Source organism: Podarcis gaigeae (genome assembly GCF_964106915.1).
Source record: "Podarcis gaigeae genome assembly, chromosome: 6".
NCBI classification, from domain to species: domain Eukaryota; kingdom Metazoa; phylum Chordata; class Lepidosauria; order Squamata; family Lacertidae; genus Podarcis; species Podarcis gaigeae.
The window spans coordinates 89387143-89408628 of NC_139682.1; the positions used below are offsets into that span (position 1 = coordinate 89387143).

The 21486-nt window shown below is 42.4% G+C and overlaps 2 protein-coding genes across 9 annotated transcripts in view; one reads left to right on the top strand and one right to left on the bottom strand.

Annotated features, from left to right (window-relative positions):
- Positions 1–64: 64 nt before the first annotated feature.
- On the top strand, positions 65–20467 carry RNF2 (ring finger protein 2). Of its 2 annotated transcripts, XR_014565553.1 has the most exons (8): positions 71–306; positions 10999–11087; positions 11708–11868; positions 14270–14485; positions 15142–15414; positions 15637–15808; positions 18197–18584; positions 18693–20467. XR_014565553.1 is itself a non-coding variant. In XM_083743972.1 (7 exons), the coding sequence occupies exons 2-7, from the start codon at positions 11001–11003 to the stop codon at positions 18296–18298; spliced, it is 1011 nt and encodes a 336-aa protein (XP_083600098.1). In that variant the 5' UTR covers positions 65–306; positions 10999–11000; the 3' UTR covers positions 18299–20467. The 2 variants fall into 2 exon arrangements, 1 of the variants encoding a protein (XP_083600098.1); XM_083743972.1 differs by having other exon boundaries at positions 65–306; positions 18197–20467.
- Positions 6336–21486, bottom strand: part of TRMT1L (tRNA methyltransferase 1L) — a 35350-nt gene continuing 20199 nt past the window's right edge. For 5 of the 7 annotated variants that reach the window (XM_083743838.1, XM_083743842.1, XM_083743841.1 and 2 more), the window contains exon 17: positions 15815–16177. In XM_083743838.1, the coding sequence (XP_083599964.1) occupies positions 16007–16177 (171 nt within the window). In that variant the 3' untranslated portion in view covers positions 15815–16006. Of the gene's footprint in view, positions 6393–15814; positions 16178–19381; positions 21247–21486 lie in introns of those variants that run through there. The other 2 variants (XM_083743843.1, XM_083743840.1) reach the window with 2 other exon arrangements.

The window sequence follows — 21486 nt, forward strand, 5'->3', positions numbered from 1 at the left end:
CGCCCCGCCCCCGCCTTCAAGTCACCCGCTCGCTTGCTCGCTTTTTTTCTTTCCTTCCCAGAGTCCTTTGCGGCGGCGGCGGCGGCGACTCGCCATATTGTGTCGCTCGCTGAGGCGGAGAGGAGGCGGCGTCGGCGGCTGTGGGAGAAGCGGGCTGGGGCGGCCGCTGTCGACTCGCCTCAGCCCTGGCTGCCGGGAGAGGAGGAGGCGGCGGCGGCGCCGACGGCGGCAACGACGACGGGCGAGAGAGCCGAGCCGTGGGGAGGGAGCGGGCCGGACACCGAGAGGCGGCGAGCAGCGGGGCCGGTGAGGAGAAGGCGGAGGAGGATGTGGAGGGAAAGGGGGGGCGCAGCTGGGTTTTTTTTTGGGGGGGTCTCTCCCTCCCACATGGAGCTGGAGAAGCCTCGGTTTTGGGGGGGGGTGCGGACTCGGGTGTAAAAGGGGGGTGCTTGCTCCTCGCCTCCCCACACGGTCTTTCTCCTTCTCCTTCTTCTGTTATTAACCCGCCCCCCCCAATAATAACATTTAAGGAAGAGAGAGAGAAAAAGGTTGAGGCGCTTTTCTTCCTGCCCTCTCTGTCGCGGTTGTCCCTCCCCGCCCCCTTTCGATTTTATTTCATTATTATTTTTATTTTTATTTCGCTTTCAGTTTGTATACCGCCTTTCTGTGTTAACAATACACAAGGCGGTTTTCCTTCTCCTCTTCTTTAGACATTAACCTGCCCACTCCCCCAAAATAATAACATTTAAAGGAGAGAGAGAGAGAGAGAGAGGGAAAGGTTGAGGCGATTTTCTTCCTGCCGTCCCTGGCAGGGTTGTCCCTCCCCGCCCCCTTTCGATTTTATTTCATTATTATTATTATTATTATTATTATTACGCTTTCAATTTGTATGCCACCCTTCTGTGGCAGTTTTGCTCCTCCCCCTCTCCCTCCTCTTCTTTTTATTTAGCCATTAACCCGCCCACTCTCCCAAAATAATAACATTTAAGGGAGAGGAAAAGAGCTGAGGCGATTTTCTTCCTGCCATCCCTGGCAGGGTTGTCCCGCCCCCTTTCGATTTTATTTCATTATTATTATTTTCATTTCGTTTTCAACTTGTATACCGCCTTACTGTGTTAACAATACACAAGACGGTTTTCCTCCTCCTCCTCTTCTTCTTTAGACATTAACCCGCCCACTCTCCCAAAATAATAACATTTAAAGAAGAGAGAGAGAGAGAGAGAGAGAGAGAAAGGTTGAGGCGCTTTTCTTCCTGCCGTCCCTGGCAGGGTTGTCCCGCCCCCTTTCGATTTTATTTCATTATTATTATTTTCATTTCGTTTTCAATTTGTATACCGCCTTACTGTGTTAACAATACACAAGACGGTTTTCCTCCTCCTCTTCTTCTTCTTTACACATTAACCCGCCCACTCTCCCAAAATAATAACATTTAAAGAAGAGAGAGAGAAAGGTTGAGGCGCTTTTCTTCCTGCCGTCCCTGGCAGGGTTGTCCCTCCCTGCCCCCTTTCGATTTTATTTCATCATCATCATAATCATCAACATCATTATTATTATTTTGCTTTCAATTTGTATGCCACCCTTCTGTGGTGGTTTTCCTCCTCCCCCTCTCCCTCCTCTTCTTTTTCTTTAGCCATTAACCCACCCACTCTCCCAAAATAATAACATTTAAGGGAGAGGAAAAGAGCTGAGGCGATTTTCTTCCTGCCGTCCCTGGCAGGGTTGTCCTGTCCCCTTTCGATTTTATTTCATTATTATTATTTTCATTTCGCTTTCAATTTGTATACCGTCTTTCTGCGTTAACAATACACAAGGCGGTTTTCCTCCTCTTCTTCTTTTTTAGCCATTAACCCGCCCACTCCCCCAAAATAATAACATTTAAGGGAGAGAAAAGGAGCTGGGGCGATTTTCTCCCTGGCAGGGTTGTCACCCCCTGCCCCCTCAATTTTATTTCACTTTTTAAAATTATTATTGTTATTTTCATTTCTTTTAATTTGTATACCGCCTTTCCATATTAACAATAACAAGGTGTTTAGAAGCTACAGAAACAACAGAAGGATCGTGCACGCCTTAGAACAGTCTGATCTGATGCAAATCATAATTGGGGTATGAAGATGGTGGTCTTATTTTTTTAAAAAAAGTATTATTATTATTTAAATTTCTATTGATTAAAATTGTACCCCAAACCCTTCACATGAAAATTTCCCGGCGGTTTGCAAGCATAAGAATATGGAATAAAAAACACAAAAATGCACAATACAATGGTGCTTTGGGAAAGGCGCCCCCAATATGTTGGCCCCGCTCTCCGATTGCCCTCCCTGTCCCAGTTCCCCTGGTTGCATTAATGGGAAGATCTCTAGAGGAATTATTTACTTATCATGCTGTATTTGCAGCTAACAGTGGTACATGGGCTCTAAGGTGGACAGAGGGTGCGTAGGAGTACACTGTCTCTTTAAAAGAGGAAAAGGTGTGCTTTAGGGTGGCATCTCGCTTGGCACCCATCATCTTTGTGAGCAGAAGGTGTTAAAGGGTGCCTTTGGAGTATCTGTTGGTGGCAACACAGGGAAGAGTCAAGAGTTTTGACTTGTATGTTGTTTGCAGAACATTGCTTGGCTGATTTCTTGTTTCCCTTGGTAGGTTAGAACTATGCTTGCTCGAGAGAGGCCCGTAAATTTAAAGGGATGTCTCCTGTGAGTTCTCACAGAATTCCCAAGGACAATGTGGGATGTCCCAGCTCAGAGCACCTAGACTAGAAGAAGTGCTAAAAGTATTTCAATATGACAAGGATGCCATTTCATTTATGGCTTATCAAAAAGGAAAATGGTTTTGTGATAATGTGTTCATTTAAGGTGGTGCTGGTGTTTTTTTCTTCACAATACCAAAGCTAGTTCCATTTGTAGTTGAACCAGAGATAGGAGATTTGTGATGGGATGTCCTGCAGGTTTTTTTTTTTTTGTAATATAAAAAACCCTATTTACATGGTTAAATGCTTGACTGTTCAAAAAAGGATTTGCTCAACTGAACATTCAAATAATGGTCAAAAAGCACTAGCACATAGAAAATATGTTGTACCTCTGCCCATACCAATCAATATCCTGCCTATACCAATCAATCAACAGGTTTAATACATTATGCTAATTACAAAACCATAAAATGTTATAGTTAATGCATTATTATAATCTTTAACAAATTTTACCTTTTATAAATGTTAATGTTTTGCTGAATTTCTCTTTGAAATTTACCCTGGAACAACAGTGTCAACCTACAGTTCAATTTTTAAAAAGGGGTCTGGGTGAAATTCAACACTGCACAAGTAGAATATAAGCTCATGCAATGAATCCTTACCATGAAGCCCCCAGTAAAATACCTATTTATCTACTTGCCCTGGTGTGCTTTTGAATTGCTAGTTTGACAGGAGATGGAACAGAGCAACGGGAGCTCACCCCGTCTTGAGCCAAAGACGCCACCCGCTCCCTTTGAAGCACCCAGTACCCCCTTAAAAAAAAAACCTACTCCAGAGGACTGCTATGGACTTATCAAACACTGGGTTGCAGGAGTGGAGGAATCTTCCAAAATTGGAAGGTAGTTTTGTACTCCGCTAACACAGGATTATTCCATCAGATTTTGGGGCGTTCTCTCACTTCAGTGGTGTATAGCTCATCCCACAATGCTGGTAAGTCTCCCCTCTGATTCTCCAGGGAGGCTTTCATGGGGGTAGTGGTGGCTGAAAGGTGAGGAAAAGAATTCATGTGTGAGCTTGTCCTCTATGTGCATAATGTTGAATATTGCCCAATGTAATTAAAACAGAAATAAAGCAAATTAACAGTGACTACGAAGAAAGGGCAAGTGTCACTTTAAAAGTGACTTGTGCTAAGTAGGCAGAAAGCCCATTCTTCAGGCATAATTAACTTAATGAAATATTTGACTGTGGTCAAATAATAGTGCCCAGCTGACAATATCTGACCAGCGTCTTGCCAAAGGCAAGGTGGTTCTTTTAAAATGAGATTCAGAAGCAACACAAAATACACAAGTGAGTGAGAAGATCTAAGATTTTGTTCTAAAACAGCAAGCAATGTATACATGTCAAGTAAGCACTTCAATCTGCCACTTGGAAGCCCTCAAGAAGTGTCAAAGTGACTCCCCCAGGTAGCCTCAGTTTGCACAGCCCTGCGGCCGATCAGTCCATGCATGAGCTTCAGAGAAACTCTGCACAAACCGTCAGATTTTATAGACAGCCTGTGTGGCTTCCAAAACTGGCTACTTGGAGATCATCCATTAGCCACCCCTTCCCAATGCCTCACTTTCTCAAAACATATCAAACATGAGAGAAGGTACCCAGCACTATCCTCCCAAACTGATTAGGCAGCTGTGGGGGTGTGAAGTTCCCAGAACATCTAAGACTGTTCTCAAAACATTCCTCATTAAAAACTTAACAGGAGAAGGAGGGGGGAAGGAACAGAGGCAGGGAGGGCTCCATGCCAGACCACTAAGTAACTCCTAGATATATTTTATCTTCCGGATGCATTTTCCATACAACCAGTGAGCTAGCCAAGATGCCATCCCTATTTAAAAGATGTGTGGGGAAGAATCAGATTGGAGGTGGTGTAAACCTCCCTACAGCTCACCATTTCCCCTAACAAGGGGAAAACATTCTCAGGATGCAAAAGGGCAAAAGAATTAACCTATCCCAGCACCCTACTTTTCAGTGCTTCTGGTAAGCCCCCAAGCAGGACATGAAAGGAACAATCCTAAAAACTTAGGAATTTCAGAAGTGCCCTGCAACTGGGTCTGGCCAAAGGGGGCCCATCTAGTCAAGCAGTTCTCACAGTGACCTACCCTCTGTTCGTTTCCAGAGCTATACTGCCTGTGAACATGGAAGCTCAGTTAATAACTTATGGCTAATTGGCACATGTACTACAGAGGAGGTCTGCTGGATTTGATAAAATGGGCCATCTATTCCAGCATTCTCTGGGGAGGCCACAAGGGCAGGACAGCCCCTGTTGCCCATGATGCAAAAAGATTAATCACTTTCCACAGTGCCTATGGGACACCCTCCTCACCCAAAGCCATTTCCCCCAATCTAAATCTCCTCTCAAAGGTCTTACTTCTCCCATGGGAAAAACATGCTCATAATGCAAGAGAATTAACCATATTCTTCAAAGCATCTTGTCGGTTTTTTCATTATATCAGGCACCAGTTTCAACCTGAGGGCGGCATTCCATCATGTACAGTTGGCTATGTTTCCGGCTGTGCAAAAACCAGAGGTTTCAACACATCTGACCCTACATCCAGACAAAGGAGGTATTATGACAGTTCCAGGACACATTAAAGCCAGACAAGAGCACTTGAAGGAGTGTGTGGAACCAGACCAGTGAGGGGTGTAGTCTAGGGAGGAGGCATGGCCTTTAAAGGGTCACAAAGGCAGGCACAGAAACCTGGGGCCACATTTGGTTCCTCACTCCTGCTTTACATGAATCTTTACTTCTCCTCAGTTAAGTCAGTTATGGGGGAAACAGCATGTGAGGTTATTGGGGGCAGGGTATCCTTTCTTAAAAGAATAGAGGTGCAAGAGTGGTGTGCCTCCAGTCCTAATACAGAAGTGCTTCAACTACAGTCATACCTTGCCACCTCAACGCCTTGGGAGTCGAGTGTTTTGGCTCCTGAAGGATTGAAAACTGGAAGTGAGTGTCCTGTTTTCGAACGTTCTTTTGGATTCTGAACATCGGACGGGGCTTCTGCTGCTTCCGATTGGCTGCAGGAGCTTCCTTCAGCCAATCAGAAGCTGCGCTTTGGAAGTCAAATGTTTCAGAAGTTGAACAGACTTCCAGAAAGGATTCTGTTTGACTTCCGAGATACGACTGTATTGGAAGTGAGAGAGAGATCGTTCAAAACAAATCGTGACTGATCAATGCTACACTCTTGCCCTTGCTTCTAAAGAAAACAATTACAAGCTATAATTTTTTCATCCAGTAAGGCACTTCCAAAACGAAATGCAGAAAGATTCAGTGTGGTATCAAGACAGTATAATTTTGCTATCAAGAACAGGATGGCACTACCCTGTGGTCCATTTTACTGTCATTTAAATTGGTACAATGGTGTTTGTCCTTTTTTCTGGATTTTTTATGATTAGTTGTTTTTTATTGTTCACTTCCCTTTAAAAATAGAAAGGTGATTAAAACATATTCAAAGCATTTTTGTTACCGTCATCATACAACTGCTTGTTGAAATAAATGGGCATGATTTAGCTCTCCACTTCATTAAAACTGTTCTGTAAAAAGTTATGAATTATAACATAATGGGGAAATATTTGATGGGGCAATGGATGCAGAATATGTAGTCTTGTCTGAAAGGTTTCACAATCTTCTCTTGCTTTCATCCTCCCGAATCACATAAATCTAGAATGCAGACACATTTCTTTCACTTGTGTGTGTTAAACAGCAAAAATACAGTAGCTTGCCTATCTACCTGTCCAACCATTATGAACTAATTGGGAGAAATAAGTGGTTCAGTCTTGAATGGTTTACTGCTTTTCACATTTGGCTTTGACACTCAATGGGAAAAAAGAGAAGTTGGTGTTTGTATGAGTAGGTCAGGTCAGTAGAACAGTTGCTTAAGCTCAGGCAAATTGATCATGACTGAAGGTAGAGCAGAATTCAAATAAATTTGGCATGGGTAATTAGAGTTGCCACCATAGATTGTTTAATTAGCCCAGTGTTTCTTTAGGCACTGGGCAAAAATGTTTCTCTATAACCAGGCCTTTGGCAGATTAAACAAACTGTGCCTTTTTAAATGTGGTTGTGGAAGCAGGGGTTATTGGCTTGCTTTCATTTTGTTTTGTTGCACATTTTGTGTTCTTATTTTGTAATTTTATGTTGTGTGCCATCCTGTGATCTTCAAATTAAGAGTGGTATACAAATTTGATTAATAATAATATGTAATAAATAAAAGCTTAAGGGTCACTTCATACAAAACAAGCATTAACTGCGGTTTCCATAATATAAATTGCACCTTCCCTCCCCTCCTCTTCAAAATGTACAAAACCGAAGGCTTCCCAATCACTGTTTATACTTGAAAGCAAGGAGCACAACTTGCATATGTGGATGTACTTAATAAAGGCCGCTGTGTGCATATTTTATACTGGGAACTGATCTTAGAGCCCCATACGGTATGTGAATTGGTCCTAACAAAGCAAATATAGTTTCTCTCTCCAGGCATGGGGCTAACTAGGCAAATGGAAAATGAAGAGGCCATTCTTTATTTTACTTAAGCCATTTATACCATACCCTACAATGTTTTCCACTTGCAGGGCAGCTTACACGAAATAACAAAATTAACAACAGTTCAGAATATAATCATAATGTGTGCGCTTCATGAGCTTTGAGAAGAGGAATGTGGGAAGGAAAGAAAAGCTCCGCAGCGCCATAGCATTTCTCCCTTGGTCCCTAGCAGCAATCAGTAGAGTGAGGTGTGTATCTGCAGCGGACTTTTTCAGACCTAATCAGGCAGTCAGCTTATCTCTTCTCTCCCCCCCCCACTCCCCACCGCGCATCATGTGTTGCTCTGAGTAGTTGCTAAACTAACTGCCAAAGCAGCATAGTGTTCTAGTTGTGGTAATTTACATCTGTTTGTGTCCTTGGGGTGCTGGACATGTTCTGTCAAGGAGATTGCTGATTATTAGCCATGATGCACGCTTAACATTAAGAGATAGTGTGTACAAGCTTTCTGGAGGCACAAGTCATCATGTTGAATGCTTTTGAAACGTGATACAGTGTGGATTTATTGAAGGAGTTGCATTCCTCCAATCTTGCTGTACCCCACTTGTGAGTAGTAAAAGGTTTTAGAAGAATTTGGAACAAGAGAAAGTTCTTAGAGAGCTGGTCAGTCTGTATCAAATCACGAAAAGTGCTGCAATTGCTACAGTCTAACCTCAGCCAAGATATATGTTGTGTGGACAATGGAATTTAAAACGTTCTTGACTGAGTGCTAGGTCAGCAAATCTGTTTGCTAAACAGATTTCACAGAAATTTTATTTATGGTTAGGGTGTAAAAAGAAAAAGTTTGAGAATTACTTATTTTTTCCTATGTAATGCTTCCATGTTGTCTAGGATTTTTTTTAAAAATACACCACACTGTCATTTATTTTTTTAAAAAAATCATTCTGTACCTGTTGAAAGCCTCTCTTCGGAAGCTAGATGCATTTGAAGTAATGAGGTAACCTAGCTAATGAAGGCTCCCACTCTGAGAAGTGGGATGTACAAGAAAGAGGTTGAGGAAATCCCAAGATTTCCAGAGGTAAACACTATTTTAGGAAAAAATAAACATTGGGGCTGGGGACCCCAGTATAGCCCACTGAGAACTGAACATTCTTGGTGGACATGAAATACTGATAGACGGGTGGGTGTAATTGAAAGCAAGGAGGACTGAAGTGGCTGGCAAGCTGAACAGGAAAACATGCCACATTGCAATGTTTTTGTTGCATGACCCACTTGTAGATTCTGGTTATTTTAGGGTCCTGCCCCAAGATTTACAGGGTCATTCTGCATATTCTCTCACTTCCACTTCCCTTAATATACCAAGTAATTTAGAAAGTTTTGTTTGTTTATTATGCATTTGGACATCTCTTAACGATACTGTAACCAATTTTTTCACAATGGTTCCAGAGATCAAGGAGCAAGTTATTCTTTGGATACAGTTGGGCATTATTTTGAACTACAAGGGTGAACTGAACCTTTAAAAACGGCACTGATATTTTTGGTTTCTTAGACTTCCTGAGCAGCACTGGTTATGTGCTTGCTAGTTGCTAATAATGTGAGGGTTTTCATCCTTCCATTACTTGAAATAAGAGAAGCCTGACGAATGACTGTTGCAGTAACTAGACTCCTTTACACAATATAGTGGCAGTGTATTGCAATAGGATTTGGGGATCTGCTGGAGTTCTGGGCATATACAAATAATATTTTAAAATTAATGATGTTCAAAAACTGAATCTTATTTCAACATTGCAGCTTAAGGGACATTTATATTTTTATAAAATTTGTCAGCTGATAATTTTTTATAAATTAAGCACAGCTTCATGGAAGATGTTTGCATATTTGTGTGATAGAAAATGTGTAGCTCTAATTACCTTATTAAAACTTATTAGTTTCTGCTGACAAATATAATAACCTTATTATGGCTTAGTGACACTTAATGCCATAAACATGTTCTTAATTTTCTGCCTTGACATAAGAAATTCCGCCGTGCCTATTAGTTATAATATTGGAGACAGCTGCAGCAGTATATTAGTATTTTCTGTAGATAATCAGTGTTCAACATTGATAGAAAAGAGGAGCTAATAAAGAATGAAATAGAATCTGAAATGGAAACAATATACAGTGCTTTGGACTCTAAACCACTTTAGTTGAGCTGGAAATTAAAAAGGAACAAACACAGCAGTGTTACTAGTTTGTAGAAGTTGCTTGTTAGCTGGTATATGTCTTCGTAATAGAAGAGGCAATCCTACTATCGCTTCAAATGCAGCATGGGAACGAGATGAGGACTTAATATTGGCCAGTTGGTTCACCTAGGAATATTGACTTCTTGCTCACTTGGGGGCCCACAGTTTTGGCTAGACTTGGTAGCCAGCCACAAGTCATCTAACGTCTGCAGAAGAACGTGAAGAAGGCAGATACCTGCCGATTGCAATGCATAGTCTCAACTAGCTGCTATTTACTACTAAGAACAGCTAAAACTTGATTTCTGCTTCCATTGAACCTGAGGGAAGAATGGGTCATTATTCCACTTCACACTGACTCTTGAGTGGTCGAAAGTGGCAAGACTCCTTCATGAAGGCCTGGCATGATTGCTGTTGCTTCTTATGAGAAGTGATGAGAGACAGGCTGCTTCTGGCAGGGCCTGGCTTTAAGGAGGAAGTGAGACAATGATCCCAGACCTTCCCAAGTCTTCTGGAACAGAGCAAAGGGGCTGGGTTGGTCTCTTACTCCACACAGTACTATGCAGACCCCTGGAAGCAATGAGAATCACATTGTGTTTCTAAATGTTTATGGAAGACTTTGCTAATTAGCTGCCTTGAAGGTTTTTGATAGGGTTTGCAGATTTCAAAATTACTTTCTGTGGAAAGGTATTGGAAAAATACTTTGTTTGACTTATTTACACATGATGTGGGTAGCGGAGTAAAATACCAACAGAAGGGAGTTAAGCAGCTCTAGATCACTTAGAAAGTTACATGGCGTCAAATATGGGGTAGATTAGAAAATTGATTCTATTATTAGTTACTTTTACATTCCAACCTTTCTCTCTGTGTCTGTATCTGCAGATTAATACTGTACTGCATTCCAGTATAAAAATAAAGATATAATCAAATGCTGATTGGATATGTACCTGCATATGCAGTAGGCATGTATAATTGTATGAGTGTGGTCAGATGCAGTCATTTTTACTTCTATTTGGTTTTAATGATGAAATGAAAATGTACTACTAGAAAAACTGTTGGGTGTGAATGATGTTGAATTTGGGCAATTTCCCATCTTCCTGGGATGTAAAAAAGAAAAAAGTTGGGACTTGTTCTGCAGATATGTGACTCTCTGTAAAAGGTGGGGTCTGTCGTTTTCACTCTGTCTCTGGAGCTCCACTGTCTCAGTCTCATTTACTTCATGAAGTAAATAGCTTTAGTCAGAAGACTAGGCCAAGACCTCTTGTCTGTATATTGCTTTTTAAAGGGAGGAAGATCTAACTGCAGCTTCTGAACTCTTGACATGTGCTCCATTATGTCCATCCAGAGGCACCATATATTTGCTGAAATTACTCTGTAGCATATTGGTGGATATCCTTGTGCTATAGGTACTTGGCATGTGAAATGGAAATGAGTGAGAAATGAACTGGAAATGGTTTGAGGGGTGTAGTCTGCTGACCTGTCTTGTGAAATATGAGTCCACCTGTGAAAATGCCCAATCTGCATGACCTCTTAAAATGCTTGATTTTCATGTTTCTCTTTTCTTCTAGCCATGTCTCAGGCTGTGCAGACAAATGGAACGCAGCCTTTGAGCAAAACATGGGAGCTCAGCTTGTATGAACTTCAAAGAACACCTCAGGTACTAAAGAGTTGTTGTGTTTTTTTAAAAAACAAAAGATGTGAATGCCCACTGCCCTCCAAAATGTTAATTTATCAGCTAGAGCATTACAACAAAACTCAAATCTTATTTGCATTTGCCAGAAATAAAGAGGAAATGTTTTTCATTATTATTATTATTATGAGGCATTTTTAAAAATAGCAACTTCAGCTTGAACAGGAAACAATTGCTTGAGAATAATAATAATAATTTTATTATTTATGCCCTGCCCATCTGGCTGGGCTTCCCCAGCCACTCTGGGCGGCTTCAAAAAAAATATTAAAATACTGTAATACATCAAACATTAAAAGTTTCCCTAAACAGGGCTGCCTTCAGGTGTCTTCTAAAAGTCTGGTAGTTGTTCTCTTTGACATCTGGTGGGAGGGCGTTCCACAGGGTGGGTGCCACTACTGAGAAGGCCCACTGCCTGGTTCCCTGTAACTTGGCTTCTTGCAGTGAGGGAACTGGCAGAAGGGCCTCGGCGCTGGACCTCAATGTCCGGGTAGAACGATGGGGGTGGAGACGCTCCTTCAGATATACTGGACCGAGGCCGTTTAGGGCTTTAAAGGTCAGCACCAACTCTATTTAACTTTTATCATTAGGAAGCAATAACAGATGGCTTAGAAATAGTGGTGTCACCACGAAGTCTCCACAGTGAGCTGATGTGTCCCATTTGTTTGGATATGTTGAAGAACACCATGACTACTAAGGAATGCCTGCATCGTTTTTGTGCTGATTGTATCATCACAGCCCTAAGAAGTGGGTAAGTATGGTGATACAAGATTTTTTTTTAAAAAAACCCTCTATCTGGATTGGTTATAGCACTTGAGCAGTACCTTGGGATTCTGGGTAAAATGTAAAGAACCTGCAAAAAAACAAACCTTTAGGTGGTATTCAATTAGGTTTTATTCAGTGTAGACGCATTGAAATTAACAGAATGCTTAAGTTGAGATTCCTGCATCGTGGTCCCTTCCAGCTCTCTGATTATATGTTCATTAATTTCAGTGCGTCTGCTCTCAGTAAAGCTTAGTTGAATATCACCCTTTTACTTTACTTCCCTCCCTCTCCAAAGTTGACAGCCAGCCAGGGCCACAAATCCCAAATCTTAACTGTTTAGCATTAGAGGGTAGAGAAGCATTTGCAGTTACAGTGGTACCTCGGGTTACATACGCTTCAGGTTACATACGCTTCAGGTTACAGACTCCACTAACCCAGAAATAGTGCTTCAGGTTAAGAACTTTGCTTCAGGATGAGAACAGAAATCATGCTCCGACGGCGTGCCAACAGCAGAAGGCCCCATTAGCTAAAGTGGTGCTTCAGGTTAAGAACAGTTTCAGGTTAAGTACAGACCTCCAGAACGAATTAAGTACTTAACCTGAGGTACCTCTGTACTTTATTTTTATTCTGTCCTTCCTCCAAGGAGTTTACGGAGCATGGCTCCCCCTGACGAATTGGATTCTAAAATTCCTAGGCGCTCTGTGTCCTGATGAATGGCAGAGTCCCAGAAGTACATATTTGAAGTGGATGCATTGTGGAGTAATAAAACACGCTGAGTCAAAGAAAAACGTTTACTAAAGGCAAAAGGACTTTGTTTTATACACACACACACACACACACACACACACACACAAAACTTCAAAGAAAAAACTGCAAACATGTGAGGTACAAACAAAAGTAAGAGAATGACCAGCTCGCTGAGTGCACAAATTTATCTCTCCTGGCTCAGCGTGACCTTCAGATAGTCAAAACCATGGGTAGACAAACTAAGGCCCGCAGGCCAGATTAGGCCCAATTGCCTTCTGGATCTGGCAGACGGTCTGGGAATCACCACATGGATCACCAGCGTGTGCGTTCTTTCCCTCTTCCTCACACGGCAGCAGTGGCGCCTCCCTCCCTCCCTCCTCCAGGCTTCTCCCCGCCCTGCCTAGAGAAGGAAGGGGGCTGGGCTTTGTTGGTGCCAGCAGCAGCGGTAGCGCTTGAGCGGCCGCCGTTTTAAGCAGCCTCTCTCCAGAGCCTTTTCATGCACCACTCATCGTCCCTTCGTCACCACCAACCCCTGCTGCTCGCAAGACACAGGTAAGCAGCCACCAGGGCTCATGGTGCTCTTGCATCATTCCCTCCCCCCAAAAAATGTAGTCTGGCCCCCCACAAGGTCTGAGGGACAGTCGACCGGCCCCCTGCTGAAGATGTTTGCTGACCCCTGGTCAAAACAATATTTGCAACAGAAATGAACCTTCTAGAATGAACTAGAATCTTCCAGCATTTTCCAGTTTCTGCCCTCAAATACTTTAGCCATGACGCCCCATCCCAATTTATCATCACAACCAACTTGTAGAATAGAGACTTGACTCAGTGTGACCCAGAGAACTTCTGGTTCAAGTCAGGTACTGCACTGGCAGCAAGAAACTTCTTGGTGTTTTTTTCTGACCGAGAAGGGGACGTGTAAGGAATTGTGTCTCTTTATTCTCATTCCCCACCTAATGAGGGATTAGCTGTAATAACTCAACAGCTAAGTTAAGGAACTGAAATGAAATACCTCGAAATAAGCTTAGCCTTTACCAACTAGTCTAGAAACCTGTAACATCTAACTGAAGAGTAGTAACTGAAAAGAAGCAGCTGTGAAGTGAGTACAGTGGTGCCCCACAAGACGAATGCCTCGCAAGACGGAAAACAGGCTAGACGAAAGGGTTTTCCGTTTTGGAGGTGCTTCGCAAAACGAATTTCCTATGGGCTTGCTTCGCAAGACGAAAATGTCTTGCGAGTTCCTGCGGGGTTTTTTTCCTCCCCCCCTTTTTTCCCAAGCCGCTAAGCCACTTAACAGCTGATCCACTAAGCCGCTTATCAGCTGATCCGCTAAGCCGCTAATAGCACCAATCCGCTAAGCTGCTTATGGGCTTGCTTCGCAAGACGAAAAAACTGCAAGACGAAGAGACTCGCGGAACGGATTCTTTTCGTCTTGCGAGGCACCACTGTATAACAAATCTGTTTGCATCAGGGGCTTGAATTGTGTGATGTGCAAAACTGGTTTGTGACTGTATCCGATATGACAAGGGTTTGGTAAGTCATATTTCAGTAAGAAGGGACTAATCAAGACTGCAGAGTGTTACAAAGCATGATATGAAATGCATACTTGTAGAACTGCTTTTCTCCTTTTCTCTTCTTAGAAACAAAGAATGCCCTACTTGCCGTAAAAAGCTTGTTTCTAAGCGGTCACTGAGACCGGACCCAAACTTTGATGCCCTTATCAGTAAAATTTATCCAAGTCGTGATGAATATGAAGCCCATCAGGAGAGAGTTCTAGCAAGGATCAGTAAGCACAATAACCAGCAGGCTCTGAGCCACAGCATTGAGGAGGGTCTGAAAATCCAGGCCCTGAACAGGTAAGAGACTCCAAGTAATCGGGAGTTAGAAATTGGAGGGTGTGGGGAGGTGCAGCTTAGTGATTGGGTTTTCAATCTCAAACCCATGTTTTCAGTTTAAAAATTATGCTACCAGAGTTGTGAGAGATACTTGTTTAGGTTTTGAGAACTGCTGTTACAAGTAGACAGAAGTGAGCTAAATGGTTCCTATTCTGCAAGGCAGATTAATGTGTGTTATGTATGATCCTGCCCATTTTTGTCTATAATTGGAAGATGACTGACTAAGCCTAGTAAGCTCGTTTCATTTAATGAGCTTTTGCAGAAAAACAGAAACCTGTTTTAATGAAATCTGGGGTTCTAGAATCCATTTCTGCACCAGTCATGCCTTTCTACAGTTCTAGAATCCATTTCTGCACCAGTCATGCCTTTCTACACTTGGCATTCTTGCACTGTGCTTCAGTTCCATATGAATGGTGTTTTTTTTGGATCTGAGAAACTTAATTCTTTCATAGTGGAACATGCTAAACAGTGGTTCTGCATTGATTTTGTCAGCTGGCAGTTTGTTTTGAGATCATGGGAGTCTTATTCATATATTTGATAGCTTGTGTGAGGTCTTTGAAAATGACTTGCTGAAGAGGTTGCATGACTTACTTGAACATGCTATGTATGCTTCTTAGGTTACAGAGAGGCAAGAAACAACCGATCGAGAATGGCAGTGGAGCAGAAGACAATGGTGACAGCTCGCATTGTAGTAATGCTTCAACTCACAGTAATCAGGAAGCTGGGCCAAGTAACAAAAGGACAAAAACCTCCGATGATTCTGGGCTAGAATTGGATAATAACAATACGACAGTTGCCATAGACCCAGTATTGGATGGTGCAAGTGAAATAGAACTAGTTTTCCGACCCCATCCAACACTAATGGAAAATGATGACAGTGCACAGACAAGGTAAGCAGTGGTTTTTGTCCTTATTTTCAGAAGGTGTTGTGTACATGTTAGTGATCTAGCCTTTTGCGAAGGGGTGTGTGTGCTATCTGATTATTCAGGACAAGCTCTTAGAATTGTTCAGTTGCTGCCCTTTATATTTTGGATCATTTTGCTTGTGGATGTTTTTCAATTGCAGTCATTTATTTATTTTTGTACATGGGTTGTCTTTTGTTCTTGCTGCAGGTACATAAAGACCTCTGGCAATGCCACAGTTGATCACTTGTCCAAGTACCTAGCTGTGAGATTGGCCTTGGAAGAACTCCGAAGCAAAGGAGAGTCAAATCAGATGAATCTTGAAACAGCCAGTGAGAAGCAGTACACAATTTATATTGCTACAGCTAATGGCCAGTTTACTGTGAGTAGCTGATTCAGCTGAAACCATAATTGGGAGAAAATAAAGTGTCACAGCTTTAAGATACACCTGAGTCCTATTGAGAAATTCTCCATGCACAGGGCTAAATGCATGGCAGGGAAGCAAGACCACATCTCCTGGCTCTGCTGCCAAAGCCCTGCATCCTCTCCCGAACATCCACAAAGGGGCACCTACTTGTGTTCAGGTGAGCATGCCTAGGCACCCCTTTGCTTGCCCTGTTGATGTCAGAGATGGATCTGCTATGGCAAATGACTTAAAAGGGAGAATGTGCGGAATTTCTGAATAGGATTTTGATGTACTTCTGTTCCTCTTGAGGCTGATCATGCAACTTGTATGAAGTGGGCCTGTGAACTATGAAAAATAAGCACAACATTGGTATAAAATAATTACCGTATTTTTCCTTCTATAACACGCAGATTTTTTCTTCTAAAAAGGAAGGGGAAATGTCTGTGCGTGTTATAGAGTGAATGTGTGGTCCCTGGAGCCAAATGGTGCGAGGGGAGGCAAAAAAAAAGCAGGCAAAAATCGCACGTCTCCTAGAAGGGAAAGCTGAAAACAGGAAGTGGCTGCTTTCCTGCATTCTGCCTCAGGGTCTTACTGCCCACCCACCTCTGTTTCCTTGCTGTGTTTGCTCAAACGGAACAAAGAGCAGGGAAAGCCCCTCCCCTCCAGACATGCAGAGGGGAAAACATGCAGGAGGGAGAGAGAGAGAGAGCGTGCGAGATGGCTGGCTTGGGTGGGTAGGTGAGGGAAAACTTTTGCCTTCCTTTCCTCCCTCCCAGTTATACCCCTCTCCTGCATTCTTAGCCAGCTGCTTCTCTGCACACCCCTCTCGTGCTCCTTGTCCATTCTGTGTTTTTCCTTCCCTCCCCACTTAAAATGTGGTTAAAAAGCATGGATCCACATGGATCCTCAGGATCCTTGCATTGGGTCAGCCCAAATTCACCATCAGATCACATAGCATGTCCATGGCTACAGCCTGCCCCCCAAAAATCACGCACCCACTGTTGCCTGGGGCTGCAATGGTGCAAAAACGTGGTTAAAAAGCATGGATCCACATGGATCCTCAGGATCTTTGCATTAGGTCACCCGAAATTCACCATCAGATCACATAGCATGTCCATGGCTACAGCCTGCCCCCCCAAAATCACGCACCCACTGTTGCCTGGGGCTGCAATGGTGCAAAAACGTGGTTAAAAAGCATGGATCCACATGGATCCTCAGGATCTTTGCATTGGGTCAGCCCAAATTCACCATCAGAGCACATAGCATGTCCATGGTTACAGCCTGCCCCCCCAAAATCACGCACCCACTGTTGCCTGGGGCTGCAATGGTGCAAAAACGTGGTTACAAACCATGGATGCACAGGGATTCTCAGGATTTTGGCATTGGGTCACCCCAAATTCACCATCAGATCACATGTCTGTGGCCACAGCATGAAGCCCAAAAATGATACATCCACTGTTTCATTCAGAATGTTTTTTCCCTTGTTTTCCTCCTCTAAAAACGATGTGCGTGTTATGGTCAGGTGCGTGTTATAGAGCGAAAAATACGGTACATGGTCATACTGCTTAAAGAGAGCATGTGGTATATAGCAGCTGGGGTGTTGAGTTTGGATTTGAAGAAATCCCAGATTCAACTCTCTGCTCATCTGGAATGCTTTCTGAATGGTTACTAACAAGTGCTCATCTTTGAGCCTACCCTTATTTGTGTAGTTATTTTTAAACCAGGGGTGCGGAGATTTTTGAGACCAAGGTCTGCATCCCCTCTTGGGGTTTGGAAGTGGCCAAAGTGGGTGTGGTCACCACCACAGATTTACATGCACACGGCTTCTCCTTGCCCACCATGCTGTTTTTAACCTGTTGAAGGAAGGACAAATGAAATGGGTCTTTGTTAGAAAAGGATTGCGATGTAATTTCTCTGCATTCGGGCTGCTATAGAGCCCGGAGAGCTTTGGGGCAGTTTCCCACCCTGAGTTTAACAAAGTAAGCTTAGCATCAAACCTAAGTGCTGTAGTTATTTAACTGCTTTCCGCAGGTAAACAGGTACCTAATTACTGAGGTAGTATATGCCCTATTCTGCTAGCAAGAATCATTTTGTAAAAGAACTGTAGACATGTCAAAATACAGCAAAGCGTCTTAACTGTATTTGTAGCTGCTTCTTGCTTTGGAATTGGAATTGACATCTGGATTATATTAGACTATTTATAGATTGCTGTGCCTAAACACTCTGTCTCTTTAATACTGTTTGCAAGCTGTGTTTTGTCAAATGTTTTGTTATTTTCCTAGCTATGTCTTCTGTTCTTTTTCAAGTGGCAGCAAACACTGGCTTAGTTTCTGATTTTGGCACTAATTCTGACTTTGTCTTTAGGTTTTAAATGGCTCCTTTTCCTTGGAGCTGGTCAGTGAAAAGTACTGGAAAGTGAATAAGCCCATGGAGCTGTACTATGCACCAACAAAGGAACACAAATAAGACTGACAAAGGCTTTGAGTTGGAACTGTAATGGCTTTTATAGCTTTGGTTTACTTTAAAGAAGCAAAACACCATCTTCTGCATCATGGAGAACTGCTTCGAGACTTGGATTCCTTGATGAATACCCTTATTATTAGGCAGTATTTGGTGTGATACTTGTATATATTTCCCTGCCCCCTGGAGGACTGATCTGTACATTCCACCATTGCTGTCCAATCTTGCTTTTTTGATTTGGTAGCTCTTGTTCCATGTGCACGATCTTAGGTGCAGCAAAGATTCCCTAGGGGTATGTGTTCATGCTGACGGGCTTCACATTGGCAGACTTGTACTAGCACCTTGAGAAGTGTTGACAAGAGGCAACAGAGTTGGTTGTAACGTACTCTTTTCCCTACAGCAATGTTAAAGCACATATGGCCAGAGTAGGCTTGCTGATAAACTGGCTACCTGTGATGCTAAAGGAATTGCTGATGCTGGGGGCCAGAAGGGATATTCAGGGCAGTAAGTGAACTCTTACACGTTGTTCGTGTAATGAGTTGTTCCATTTGTTAAATTTAAAATAGCTACTTGTAACACCAGTTCTTTCCACATAGGCAGCAAACCAGGGAATGCATACTTTCCCATCAGCCCTGGTGCAATTCTTCTTTCTCTGCCTTTCTTAAGTTAGGGTAAACCAGAAACACACTTCACATTAAGAGAACCATAGTTAACTTCTCATTAAGAGAACCATAGTTAACTTTAACAAAGGTTAATTTTGGTGTTAATGTACTGATTAACAGTTCAGGAGTGAGGGGGAGGGACTGTAGATTTCTGAGGCTGGCTCACAATTCCGCTGTGCTGTGTGAAGCTAGTGTTATAACGTACGCATTGGCCCGTTAAGGGAGAAAACCATGAGTACTGATACATTTTAGAACTAGTAACCCTTGATACTAGCTCAGGTGGTTTCAATATCAAGTAACTAACTAAAGTAAGGCAAACATCCCTCTATACCCGCACACCTTATAAATTTGTGGGATTATTGATGTGGAATCTTGTGTTTTAAAGTAAAAGGCACAAAATCTTTTGCAGAACAATGAGAGAGAAAGCTCTTCAAAAATATTATTTATTAGCCATATTAACAACACTTGGCACTTACAATCTTAATAAATAAAATGTATTTGCATTTTTAAATTTCACTTGGGCATGCTTTCAGTTGTTGATTGCTGTGTGCATCAGTAGTTATCATTTTGAGCATAATTATCATAAACAGTGGTACCTCCGGTTAAGAATTTAATTCATTCCGGAGGTCCGTTTTCAACCCGAAACCGCTCGTAACATGAGGTATGCTTACGCCAATGGCCCCTGCCAGTGCGCGACTTCTGCTCACATCCCGGGGCAAAAGTCGCAACTGGGAGCATCTACTTCTGGGTTAGCGGAGCTTGTAACACGCAGCGTTCACAAGGGGGATGGTACGTAATACAAGGTTCCACTGTAGTGAAGAGTGCCACTATTCTGTAAGGACGAAGATCACTATTCCACTGTAATCCTTCCATTCCCACTGCAGTATATAGATATTTGCCTTTTGTATTGGGAAAGGGAATGTTCTTAATTAGGGTTGAACTTCAAAACTGCACACTCAAGTGTCGTGCTTTCCCTTAATATACTGGCCTTTTAGGAAGACCTTAGGAGGAAACATGGCTTTCTGCTCTTAACTTTCTTTTAGCACTGCCATAGGAGAAAACTGTCGTAAAATGCTCCCGTTATGAATATCTCTTCAATATCAGACATTCCGAAATTATGCTAGCAGTTTGTGCCATGAAACTTACAATTACTAGAAGTCTGGGGTGGGAAGGGAAGTTGTACCATGCCTGTTTTGGTTTTGTTCAGTATATTTGGTGTAATGTACAATTTAAATAGATTGCTAGTGCATGTCCACTAAATATAATCAGGTTTGTTTTTATGTGAAAAAAATTGCTTTTGTATGGGCAAATACCTGCAGAGAAACAAATCTGCATTGTGATTTACCCTGTAAGCAGATGAAGTGTCTGTAAAATTCTGAAAGCTTATCTACCTAGGGGATGTGTGGTGGTCCCAGCTTAGTGTGGGAGAATGTGAATTTTTACTTCCATGTTACAGTGAATTCACTAAGTATTTATATTTACTTTAATACATAAAGTAGCTGTTTTGATCAAACCATTGCTCTGTGACTTTAGTACTGTGACTAATTACACACATCAGAACATGTTGCACCTGCATGTTTGTTTCTGCCACACTTTCACAAGCAGAACCTTTGAATGCTGTGATTCTTGGACTTCAAGGCATGCGCATGCACACACACAAACAGAACACCTCAAGGGAGGTGGGAGAAATTGCAGAGAGGAATAAGATGTAGAGCAGGTGGTATCTACTCCCTGGCCAGCCAAGAACTGAGCCCTTGGATTTGTGAGGCTGTCTGCACCCTTTTCTAACCCCATCATTCCTGTGTTAAATGTAATTTAAGAAGAAGAGCGTTTAGAGCTGCTGCTCTTGTGCGCTGTGTGTGCCTTTAGGAGAGGGTCAAATAACTTGTTTTTATTCCTATTCTACTACCAGTGTGACTCCATTCTGGAGCAGTTGCCTATAGGGATGGACACATAAGTACATCCCATAAGTACATCTGCCATTTCACGTAAGGACTGCCTCTTTAAAATAAAATCTACTTTCAAAAACAGAAAATGGGTGTTCATGGGAAGCCATGAATAATTGCATATTAACATCTGCTTATATTGGAGTATTTACAAGTACAGTTGTACCTTGGTTCACAAATGCCTGCAAGTCAAACGTTTTGGCTCCTGAATGCTGCAAATCCGGAAGTGAGAGTTCCAGTTTGCGAACGTTCTTTGGAACCTAATGTCCAACACTGCTTCCGATTGGCTGCAGGAGCATCCCGGAGCCAAGCCTTGGGTTTCTGAACATTTTGGAAGTCGAACAGACTTCCAGAACAGAGTCCATTTGACTTCTGAGGTACCACTGTAGTCTGCTGCTATATTAGCATGTCCTCTCAATTAGAATTAGTCATAATTTACCCAGTCTTGGATTTTCTGGAATGACTATTTCACTACTAAAATCAGTAACCTCAGTAAATGTATAGCTGTGTCCAGAACTAATCTAGTTGTAATTTTGTATAATATAAGAAAAGTTAGAACACTAAAAAACTTAACCAAATGAAGCAG